The sequence below is a fragment of the Stigmatopora argus genome, chromosome 6 (assembly GCF_051989625.1).
Source record: "Stigmatopora argus isolate UIUO_Sarg chromosome 6, RoL_Sarg_1.0, whole genome shotgun sequence".
NCBI classification, from domain to species: Eukaryota; Metazoa; Chordata; class Actinopteri; order Syngnathiformes; family Syngnathidae; genus Stigmatopora; species Stigmatopora argus.
Genome location: NC_135392.1, coordinates 7,905,386 through 7,918,343, shown reverse-complemented (window position 1 = coordinate 7,918,343; position 12,958 = coordinate 7,905,386). Strand labels below are relative to the sequence as shown.

General features: G+C 40.6%; 1 protein-coding gene across 2 annotated transcripts in view; it reads right to left on the bottom strand.

The window, feature by feature from the left end:
* Positions 1–579: 579 nt before the first annotated feature.
* The window catches only part of LOC144076308 (uncharacterized), a 38,775-nt gene continuing 26,396 nt past the window's right edge, over positions 580–12,958 (bottom strand). Inside the window, exons 3-4 of one of the 2 annotated variants that reach the window (XM_077604033.1) lie at positions 4,425–4,533; positions 582–865 (exon numbers count right to left, since the gene is read on the bottom strand). In XM_077604033.1, coding sequence (XP_077460159.1) covers positions 816–865; positions 4,425–4,533 — 159 coding nt within the window. In that variant the 3' untranslated portion in view covers positions 582–815. Of the gene's footprint in view, positions 866–4,424; positions 4,534–12,958 lie in introns of both variants that reach the window. The other variant, XR_013300787.1, reaches the window with a different exon arrangement.

Below are 12,958 nucleotides of genomic sequence, written 5' to 3'. Positions count from 1 at the left end.
CAATCAGTACAACTATTTATCCGTCTGTCCGTCCATCCGCCATCAAGCATAATGAGTCATAGGCTGAGGGAACCCACAACCACTCACCCAAGCCACACGCTCCACCCATCATCCAGACCTAACTTTTTCTTCCGCTTCTTCACCAGACTTGCCGCTAACTAGCTTTCTGGCTTGTTATAAATTTCGATACTTCAACAGTTGGTGGGCATTGTTGAGACAAGAAATAAATATGACTTGAATTGCTGTAGTTTAAATCGCAGGTGTTTTTCATCTACCTAAACTAATAATTACCGTGGATGACAATAATGTACTACCATCACTTGAGATATCCCCACAGAATTATGACAATATTATTCCCAAAGCAATGGGACATTAAGAACCGTAACAAAATACAGTATTTTGCCACTAAAATTAAATAAATGACTCTAGGTGTTACCAGAGCCACTGTGAGAGCCCTTGATTAACCTGACCCACACATAATAGAACGTTTAATCTGTGGCAAAAGTGATCATTTTTCAGAGTGAAAATCCCTGGTGGCACATTTAGCTCTTAGTGTCTTAAGTTTTTTTTTTTTTTTTCAAATCCTAATGGAGAATCCAGACACTCCTTTAGTCTTCTCTTAAAACAACAGCCAACACACTTCTGTGCTCTGGTAGTGTGCAAAATTACAATTGCGTACTGTTTTTCGAAATGATCAGTCAGACTTGGCTATGACTGGAGAAATGATGCGTGCCTACCTGGCATGCTTGGGTCCAGTCCAGAGGGTGTCCGCTGGGGGTAGGAGCTGTCATGGGGCAAGTCATTGAATTGATCCTTCACTGTTGCCAGTTGCTCTTGGGATTTAACAACATCATTTCTCCTCCAACTGTAAAGAGTTAAGGTGAAAACAAAATGAGCTTTTAAGCTACCACCCAATGTAATACTTGTTTTTCCACTGCATGAACATTATATTTTTGTTGTAGAATGAATATTTTGGGAGATGAATCAGTGTCCTGTATAACACTTTATGAAGATAGTCCTTTGGGGAGTTTGTTAGTGCAAACTAAAATGTAGAAGCCACTTTTGAAATGTTGAACCGCAAACAGAGCTGAGTCTTCTAACATCTTAGATTGGTATTGTATGCTTAGCATTTAATAGTTTTAAATAGGTTAGACATTTATAGTTCTGCAGGATGACAATGAAACGCATGATATTGTAATTGTTCTTTATCATGTTGGTGTTATGAGTTCTGCCCTGGGCCATAAATTGTGAGAATAAATACCTATTACGGCCTTACTGACATTTTGGCATTTGTAAACAACCAAGTAAGGATGAGCATGTCCACACAAACGCACATTGATACATATGTCTGGATGATTATGGGCCTATAAGGTGCCTTTAGACTCCATCAGCACAAAGGTGATGCTGTTGCTCCAAACAATAATGGCAAGGCCTTTCTTCTCTTGCACTCAAACATAATTCTCTAAATTTTCCATTTTGACATCATATCTTCAGTCACCTCTTGTACTGACTCCATAACTGGCAAGAAGAACGGCCACAATAACTTTATTTTTTTCCCCCTGCTCCAGTGCACAGCATTCAACCCTTAGCTCTCTATTCTTTTTTTTTAATGTCATTTTTTGTCCTCGGCTGCCTGTCCTCTTCTCTGACTCCCAAGGTCAGACAGGACAAACAATGCCAGTGGTGTCTGCCTGAATGTTACTCACTTACCAGCATTGCGCCTGCAGTTGCCTTGGCAACACACCAACCATTAATTTTCAATTAAAACAGACAAAGAGATGACAGCCTAGGGTCCATGGAAGATGTCAAGAAGCAGTATTAATATACGACAAGTGAGCATAATTGTGTGTCCATTTTCCTCAGCTCTCATCTATGCTATCAGTGAGTTGTGAAAGCGGCAGATAATTTGAGGGTATGGGAGACGTTGCTCTCTGTTTTCTGTTAGCCAAGATGTCGTCAAATGTATCGCGCTGAGAAATATGGCATTCATCATTACCTTTATGAATATTTTGTCAGGGATGTTATTATTTTCATTATCACTCCATCGAAGATGTTATTTCCTTGGCAATTCAAACAGACCGCAACGCATACACTTTCCACACCTTTATTCTGTGAGCTAGACATGTAATCGAAAGTTATAGGCCTCTATTTGATTTCCATTTTTTTCCCCAAAGCAATCATCCAACTTGTTTTTAGGTGCTCCTCTGGTGTTGCTAATGAAGACTACCCTCTGTGTATCCACTGAGTTAATGACTGTTATGTGTTGTCATATACAAATTAACTTAAAGTTAGCCCTCGGTACACATGAAAGGAGAACACCCATCGAATGCACAGAAAACAAACAAACAAATATTCTTAATCGGGGACTCACATGCAAAATCTTTAAAAATAAATAGAAGTAATACATACTTTGCAAGGAGCACAGTTTGTGAAAGGGCCCTTCCCAAACTTAATGCAAAAGTACATTGATTGATGGTCAAGCTCGGGGGGAAACTAAGTGACCGATGAGTGCCAGCAACACAACAGTAAACTATGTGAGCCACAGTTCTATGAATGGCAGCGCAATAAAAGGAGCTTGTGCTAATTAAACTGTCTCTCCTTCCTGAAGATTGCACAAGGAAAAAGATCTGCAAACACCACCAAAAACTGCCATACAAGCTACTTGAATTACATCTTCCTTAGATATATTTCCATTTAACATCTGTGGGGTAAAACTAAAGAGAAAAGACAGTGCTACATGTCCACTTTGTCATTGCAGAATTGTTCCTCATTGTTTTAAACACGCGTTGCTTTTGTACATGCAAGCCAAAATGCCATTTACGATTAGTATTGTTCTCTACATTCTGTAGGATTATTATTATATCCTTGGGAAATTATGTTGACTGTAAGAGCGACAATTATTTTGTTGTGTTTTGTATAGAATGAATTGTTTCAAGTATGACAAAAGGTCTTGACAGGTTTCCATCTTTTCTCTCCTTCACTGACAACCCCTCATCCTGCTATCCCGCAGTAACACACCACACTTTTATGCCCCCACAACACCCTTCCCTCAACTGCAGCTTTGCCCACCCCCACACACTGTTGAGTGTGCCCCTTAAATCACCGAGTCCCTAAACTGCTCCATAAAATATGGCAGGTTCTGCATTACTTGACGCACATACACACAAGTATGCACATATACACACATGCTGAGGCTTTTCCTTTCCCCACTTTGAGCTCCCTTCTGTCTCCACACATTACTGCTTTAATTAAGGTAATTACTTTCAGAGTAGTACTAATCGGGTCCCTTTCCCTCCTGGCACATATTGACGCTCATGCACTCATATGCACACACTTTCATTGTGTAAAGTCTGTCACCATACAGGTAAACTGAGCCCTTGCTGATTCGTCAGGACCCCACATTAACACAGAAGAGATTTGCCCCAACACCTGTGCTGTGCAATTTGGGCATGTTAGATGTTGTATTACAGCAGAGACTAAAGCCACAATGCTTTTCAGCAAGTCAAGCAGAATTCAAGTTCGCCGAATCACAACCAGGCGCCCCGATGATGGAGTGGTTAACGTATGGGCCTCACAGTTCAAAATCATATTTACACTTGGAGTGAGTTTTGAGTGTTCGATCAACTTCCCATGCGTGCTTCCGTGTGCGGTCGTTTGGTTGCCGGTCTTTTGGTCGCCAGTCTTTTGGTCGCCCGGACCCAAACAACGGGCGACCAAAAGACCGGCGACAAAACAAGGTAAAACAACACGGTCTACGCATCAATAAAAGCCAACAATGGCCCTGAGCAGTTTCACTGAGCGGACGTGTGAGTGTATAAGCGTTTGTACGCGTGCTTTTCCTTCTTCTGGTGCCCGTAGTTGGTTGGAATACACTTTTAGCATACAAAGAAACACCTTGTGAAGATGTTTTAAAACTAAACAATGAAAATAAAGTTCAATTGTGTTAGTAGTAGAAATCACATAAACCCACATGCAGTATATCGGAATGATAATAATGACTTGTATTTTAAACACTGAAACAGGTTTTTTGTTTTCTAAAAATTGTTGATAATACAAGTCCTATTTGGCAACCTTTCAAAGCTCCACACGTAGCCAGTTAGTTAGACCCCGGGAACTCCTGCTGTTAATCCCTGGTGGCTTGAAGCAGATGACCAATTAAAAATCCTTTGGCAAATACCCAATCAGCACCGTGAGGGTCTTCCTCTCCACAGTACTCCACTGTTTTTTTCACAGTCCTCTCCCCTTTTCCGTTTTGCCCATCATACTGAGCCACAGGGGTCTTTTCACTGCCCATGGTCACACAATGACACTTGTGCATGCACAAAAGCATGCACTTGCACATATACACACAAGCGTAGCGCACCTTATTACTCTTTATTAATCTGCAGGGCGTTAATTGAAACCCCCCTGAGTCTGAGCCGTACCTGCATTCCCGCTCTCATTATCATCCAAGGTGCCTTTGGGAGCATAAGGGAAGGGGGAGGCGCTGACGGAAAGGACTTCAGAATCTTCTGTGACAGGCCACTCGTACATCTACAGATCACAGTGAATTCAACTTAGCACTTGGTTTCTGTCACCCCAGTAATCAATTTGGCAGGAAAGAGAAGCCTGAAGCAATACACGGATCTATCAATCCCTGCTTGAATAATACGTGCTGTGACCGCTCCCAACATTAACCTAGTCATCTGTGTCAATTCCTTGACTCCTGCCAACATATGGAAAAGCCCTCAACAAATGATTGTTTCATATTTGTTATTAAGGCGGTGATAGATAAGTACTGCAGGTGCAGTTTGTGAGACACCTTTTGTTGGAAGCGCTCACAACACTCCTGGATCTAGATCACATTGCCTGCAGCTGCCTCAGGTGGACATCCAAGATACATCTGCTTTGAGTCACAGCCGTTCACAATATTATCATCCTCTGTGATTTAGTTTGTAGGCCTTTGGTGTCTCTTCCGGACCAAACCTCAAATTCATGCCTCGCGCAGTTGGCTGTACTTCAGTGCAGAGAAGAGAAAAAAAAAAAGAAAAAAGAAAAAAAAAAAAAGGATTGACCAGGATAGACGTACAGCAGCATAATTGGCGTGAGCTAACTTCGTCATTTTTGGTGTGTTTATCTTGCTTGTTGTGAACCTTTTCACTTGTAAGAAAGCTACTTATCTCACAATTACTCCATGATTATTTGCTTGGCCCATAAGAACATATAGGTCAGAATTGCAAAAATGTATCAATCTATTTTTCGTAAACTTTATTTAACTATATATATTTTTGTATTTTATTTTTTTCTGCATGACTATGAAAATGTCCCTTCATTCTTGACTACTTTACAATCAGGGCGGCCCGGTGGGGCGAGTTCAGAAAATCAGATGAGATTTACAATCAGGATTAAAAAGGTACACAAGATGTATATAAAATATATATATATCCTCTATCCCAAGACTTTTGACTTTATTAATATGAATATTTTTGTTAATAGACCCTTTAAACAAAAGTATTGTGATTGAGTTCAGGGTCAAAAACTCACATTTCCTCATAAAAAGCATGAACATCAAAAAGCTCCCGCATATCCTGCTACCTGTCACTAAACAATGTTTATTTTACAACATTGATTTATCTGAAGTGTACCAGTTTTGCACTGACCCCAGCTTGTCCTTTCCCTGCCTTTTTTGTTTCTTATTTATCACCAAGCACCTCCTGGCCTAGCCCAACCCCCTCCAAAGTAGAAAGGAATGCACCTACAGCTATCTGACAAACAAAACATTCAAGAACTTTTCTTTCTTTTCTTTTTTAAACATTTCAGTCTCGAGTTGTCTACATGGCATTTGAAAAATCTTAGTTTTGGTCTTAGGCTGCCTCTCAAACCTATTGTCTTCACCACGTACAATGCCCTACATATCTCGACCACGGTAGGATAAATATTTACACAAGCAGTGCTTGGATTTGAGGTGTGTTGTTGCTAGCAGATGAGAAGGCATTTGTTGTATTTACTGTATGCGTCTGGGTGTGAACATTTTTGTAGTGTGTATATATGCAGCTGGCAGCGAAAACTCCACACCGCATATAGAAGATTTGAAAAACAGATAACTGACATGTGCTGTGTGCGTGAGAAGGGCTTGTCTGCATATGACTTCGGCATGTTATAACATTGATTTATGTTTTCTTGTGTTAGTTGCTGTGTTGATGTCTGTGAGTGAGTGTTTGGAGGTGAAAAGGAGGCTTTCAAGTACCCTGGGGCATGTGCATGTATAGGAAAACACAATATTATCCGCTGAAACAAGCAGCTGCAGCAATGGTTGGGTGACAAACGGGTACAACCTGATGCATTTCACACCAGCATATCCAGTAAAAAAGAAATGTATCAAGGCCAACAAAAATGTCAATAAATACCATTTAGCACTCCAGCATGAAAATCAGAAAGAATGATTGAACTTCACACACACCCACACCCACACCCACACACACGTGACCAATAATTATTTCAATATTATTATTATTTAATCTCGTTCAAAACAAATGATTTTCTCTGTATGGCTATAGACAACTAATTTTGAAAAGTTAGCTAAGCAACTGTTGTAAAGACAACAAATGTTGGGCGTTGAATTTAAACATGGACAAATGAAAAACAAGACTGCTTTTTACAGAGACTGTCATCTAGACTTAATTTTCTTTTTAATATGGAACTCCACCAATACATATACTAAACAGTGTACAATAAAAAGATGAAAAACATTTCAATGGCATAAAGGTATAGAAGCCATTTGGAGATGAGATGGGGAGGACAAAGCATGATAGGCCACAGTGCAGAGGAGCAAGAATCAATCAGTCTTCAAGGGTCTGTTGATTAGACATTCTACAGCCTCCTCCATCTTTGTTAGGCTTTAATTAATTCATAATACCGAAACAAATTACCTTTGCATGGATGAAAATTACACCTAAATGTGGCGTGGCAGTTTGGCATTTGGTGATTAAATTATCTCCGGAGATTGTGGAAGTTTGATAGAGCAGCGTTTTCTTAATGGAGTCGTGTACCATTATTAAGTTTGAAATAACAATCCTCTCATTTCTTACATGCGGCTATTCGTAACGGGGAGGAAAAAGAGATCAACTGAGGAGAGTAGTGACCACTCAGACCGCTCACCAAAGAAATTATTTCTCTCGTGAGTCCTCCAAAAGTCTTTCCATATGAAGGAACATCTGTAGTGTTATATTTAAAGGTCTTCCTGAAATTCTTTTGTCTTTATTCTCCGGTCTGCCACATTCTAAGTGCAAAGTAATTTGTCACATATCCACTTTGTATTGAAGTCCCATCAAGGGCAGATAGCGTCCCATTAAAGTGTCTTTATCAAATCCTAACCTGATTGGCTTTGTTCACCAGACCACCAGCCTGAGGATGTCTCCCCAGACAATAAATAGGTTGATAAAATACATCTATATATATATTTGACAATAAGAAGAATTCCTGCATGTGATACAATAAATAGCCTTGAAGCAGGGATAAAAGCAAAACCTAGATCAGCTTTGAAAAATGATAACAGGTTTAAGGAATTGAATGGCCATGAGTATTTTCTTTTCTTTCATATATACTATGTATTTTTAGATGTACAGTGGGGCAAATAAGTATTTAATCAACCACCAATTGTACAAGTTATCCTACTTGAAAAGATTAGAGAGGCCTGTAATTGTCAACATGGGTAAACCTCAACCATGAGACAGAATGTGGGAAAAAAACAGAAAATCACATTGTTTGATTTTTAAATAATTTATTTGCAAATCATGGTGGAAAAGAAGTATTTGGTCAATACCAAAAGTTCATCTCAATACTTTGTTGGCTGAACGTTTTCTATAATTCTTCACAAGCTTTTCACACACTGTTGCTGGTATTTTGGCTCATTCCTCCATGCAGATCTCCCCTAGAGCAGTGATGTTTTGGGACTGTCATTGGGTAACACAGACTTTCAACTCCCTTCACAGATTTTCTATGGGGTTGAGGTCCTGGAGACTGGCTCGGCCACTCCAGGACCTTGAAATGCTTCTTACGAAGCCACTCCTTGTTTGCCCTAGCTGTGTGTTTGGGATCATTGTCATGCTGAAAGACCCAACCATGTCTCATCTCAAAATGTCCTTGCTGATGGAAGGAGATTGTCACTCAAAATCTCTCGATAGATGGCCCCAATCATTCTTTCCTTTACACAGATCAGCCATCCTGGTCCCTTTGCAGAAAAAACAGCCCAAAGCATGATATTTCCACCCCCATGCTTCACAGTGGGTATGGTGTTCTTCGGATGCAATTCAGTACTCTTTCTCCTCCAAACACGAGAACCTGTTTCTACCAAAAAGTTCTTTTTTTGTTTCATCTGACCATAACACATTCTCCCAGTCCTCTTCTGGATCATCCAAATGCTCTCTAGCGAACCGCAGATGGGCCTGGATGTGTACTGGCTTCAGCAGGGGGACACGTCTGGCAGTACAGGATTTGAGTCCCTGGCGGTGCATTGTGTTACTGATAGTAGCCTTTGTTACTGTGGTCCCAGCTCTCTGTAGGTCATTCACTAGGTCCCCCCGTGTGGTTCTGGGATTTCTGCTCACCATTCTTGTTATCATTTTGACGCCACGGGGTGAGATCTTGCATGGAGCCCCAGATCGAGGGAGATTATCAGTGGTCTTGTATGTCTTCCATTTTCTAATAATTGCTCCCACAGTTGATTTCTTCACACCAAGCGTTTTACCTATTGCAGATTCAGTCTTCCCAGCCTGGTGCAGGTCTACAATTTTGTCTCTGGTGTCCTTCGACACCTTAGACCTCTTTGAAAGCCAGAAGTCTTGCTTGTTTTTAGGTGACCAAATACTTATTTTCCACTCCAATTTGGAAATAAATTCTTTAAAAATCAAACAATGTGATTTTCTGTTTTTTTTCTTCCACATTCTTTCTTTTAAGGTTGATGTTTACCCATGTTGACAAATATAGGCCTCTCTAATCTTTTCAAGCAGGAGAACTTGCACAATTGGTGGTTGACTAAATACTTATTTGCCCTACTGTATATAAATAGAGGGGGAGAGAGAGAGAAAGAGAGAGAGAGAGATTACAATAATCAGATAGTGCCTTAGCTTTTTCTTTGCCACCAGCCAACTCTGTTACGTCTCTTTTAAGGGTTAAAAAATGAAATGCCAGATGTATCGTGTCATTCTGCCATTGTGTTGGCAGTATAATATATAATAATTCCACATTGTGGTAATTATATTTTCATTATACTAAATATTTGAATGGAGATATTAAACATTTAAATGTTTTCGCAATTCATAAATATTGTATCAGTGTTTGCATCTATGATGCAAACAAACTGACACTAGATAGACCTTTCTGTCACTTTAAAACATTTTCCTAAAAAAGGGTTAATGCAAGCAAAAATAATGCACAACTGATGTGGCAAATACGGCCTAACTACCAAGATGTATTGATACTAATTAAAAGTTTTAGCTAGTAGGGCTGATATACACAGACCATTTTCATTCCAAGAGGTTGAACCAAATTTATGAAACAAGAAAGCAGTCTAGATTTTTCTTAAAATAGTGTTTTACTACACTGACTCCCATTTGCTTCTGTGTTAAGCAATTTGTATGCAATATACTCAATGTGAATAATAAGTTTCATTTCAAAGATGTGGTGTACAGAAGTTCAAATGAGAGCACATGTATTTTTGAAAACATGCAGATATCGTGAATGCCCCGTATGTGTTTCTGAGCGTGTTTGTGTGCGCATTTGTGCACCAAATCTTGTTTGCTCTTGCTCTAAAGGCCTTGTAGAGAGGGGGGGGGAAACCTCCTCCACAGGCAATCGGTGCATCCGTGTCAATTATTCTGCCCTGAACCTGCGATCTCTTCCCTTATTCACCCCCTCTCTTGCCTGCCTCCCATCATTCTCGGCTCCTCTAATAGGCCCTCTCTCACGATGATGAGAGGACATGCTCTCCTCTGATGGCAGAGTAGCGCAGCTCGCAATGCTCTATGTCAGTATGAGATTAGGACGGGGCACAGGGAAAAACATTCCCATGTGATGTGCAGAGAGCTGTGTGCCATTACTGACAGGTATTAGTCTATCAGCTATTGTTGCCTGCTCAAAGGGGATATGGCAAACACGGGAGTGACATACTAATAAAAACAGACATGAATGCAGGTTAGTACAAAGTGAAAAGACATACAGAAAGGATGAGCAGGGGAAACAAGGGAATACAGACGAAGACAGGGAGACTTGATACAGAAGGCGAAATGTTCGCTATAAACTGTCAACATTGTTATGGAAAATGGTCCTCAAATTAAGCCAAGCATGCGGTTCTACAACAGAGTCGGGAAATTGCTTTTTATCACCTCCCAAACAATAGGCTGCCCGACAGTGGTTCGCACGATAACACACACACATGCACACACGTCTGACGGTGGTCTGCCCGATAACTCCGCCAAACGCTATTTATTTTATTTCGCCGGCTCCCTCTGCCTTCCCCCGTTTTCAGCCACGTTTACTGTCCTCGAACACTTTCATGTGGTTAATATCATGCAAAATAACAGCTTCCTTCCGCCGTTCCCCACCACCCACCCCTAGAGCATCCAGTCTTTAATGGGGGCTAAGCGCTGTAAGCTGGTGGAGTGTGAGGGCCTCTTATACACACACTGCTGTGGTTATCTCCGCTCTCTGTTTATCATTGTTATTATTATTAATGCTCTCTGCTGTAACCGCAGAGCCCAACACGAGAGCAAGAGGAGAGGAGGGAGCACGGAAGGGATAAAGGGGAAGACGAAGAAGAGACGCGGCGGAGGGTGAAAGTGCTCCTGTGATGTGCTGCTTGTTAAATAAACTGCTATTTACCACTGCGACCAAGAGATTATTTACAAACACGCATCATTACGCCACCATCATCTTCTATTTGCCACGATGTTTCCACATCATCTGTTTGATTCTCTGTGAAGGCCGTGCCGGTCCAAGGATTATGACTGTCGGCAATGTAATCATATGCTGCTCTATAGTGGTCTGTGAGGATAATACAGTCCAACAACATGTTATCATAAGGGATTTATAATGCACTGAAGTAAAGAATAATGAGGCTCATTAGAACCAACTGTAAATCCATACATGCAACATTCTGGGGAAGTGACTTTGCTTCAGGCCACCTTCAAGCAGACGTGAATCAAATTTTTGACACTGCTCGCGTAGGCCAAGCAGAACCTCATCCCATCGCAACCTATCATAACACTGATTTCATTTCTCAAACAACCAAGTCAGGTTTAGTGTGTGATGATTAGTCTGTGAGAGACTTTCACAATTTAAAAATTACTTCTGATTTTAGAACAATTCATCTTTTTTTTTTTAAATCACTAACTCTGTCTTCTTCAATGTCTCATGTCACCATTTCCCATCCCATTTGGATTGTTGATCTTGTGGACCATTCGTTCATTTCTTTAATCCCAATAGACTACATATTGCAGGGCAAGATGCAATACTTACAGCTAAACTATACAAGCAATTTTGCGCATACATTACTTGTAATTCAACAATGCGAAGCAATCAACCAGATAAACCTTCTTGCCAGGGAGCCAGAGAAGTGTGATCCCCCATAATTGGAACACACCATTTGGCCCACCTTTTAAAAAAAGGGGGACCACAACCCCGGTCTGCCAATCCAGAGGCACTGTCCCCCATTCATACTCATCACTTTCTTCATCTGGAAAAAAAAAATCCTTGCCCCTTCAAGACACAGAGTGAGGCCATTGAGGTATCACTCCATGTGTACTGGTCTTTTACCGTAGTTATTCGAGTACAACGCGCACCCATAATTTGTGATCAAAAATTGTGATATTTTTTTTTCTTTAGTTTTTATGAGCTCACACCAAGGATTGCACCGGTACTGGCAGCTGGCAAATGATGAATACGTCACCATGACAAAACATATGGTATGGAAACCTGGTAAAACAAATTACTACCAATATGAACACAACTCTCAAATGGATTTTACAATTTTAAATCCTTAGTCTAATTCAGGGGTGGCCAACTCCGGTCCTCAAGAGCCGCTATCCGGTGTGTTTTCCATATCTCCCTCTTCTAGCACACCTGAATCAAATGACCAACTCATCAGCAAGCCGTCCAGAAGCTTGATACCGATCCTGATTATTTGATTCAGGTGTGTTGGTGGAGGGAGACATGGAAAACAGACCGGATGGCGGCTCTCGAGGACCGGAGTTGGCCACCCCTGGTCTAATTCATCATCATAATATTTAACATTTTTCAAAGTCTTATTCATCATCATCATCAGATTCACCAAACAATTGATTCCATTCATCTTGAGCGAGGATAGAGCTCCCTGGTCGGACTCGTTTCCCTAGAGCAACTTTTATTTTTTATTATATTTTATTTTTATTTATTATTACCCTATGAACTTGCCGAAGGCTATTTGGAGAGGGCTGGCTTTTGTAAAAGGAGTTAGATTATCGCCATCTGGGCGGACAAAGACAGGTCTAATGTTTCTCATTATACATAATGGCTACGAGGGCAGTGTTTCACCCAGATTAGTGTATAATGCGCACCTGAAATTTGCTTCAGTTTTTTTGTACAAAATTTAGCGCTTAATACTCGAATAAATACGCTACTTATAGAGACTAGAAGCTATACAGAATCAAGGGTTGTTTTTCTGTTATGATCTGGTCCTGATGAAATGAAAGACTAAGTACGTGGATGGCATTCAGTGGCAAGTGGGGGTCAAGTATGAGGGAACTAACATCACCTTAACAACCTTGCAGGTTTGTTGTCACATGCACTCGCAGATTATTATTACTATATTTACAATATTAGATACTGTTTACAACAATTCAAATTAAAAAATGGACTAAAGGTGGGGGAACTATTTCACAAAGGGCCGCCGAGGGTGGAGGTTTTCATTCCAATGATATTCACACCAATCTGGTGTCCTACAAGT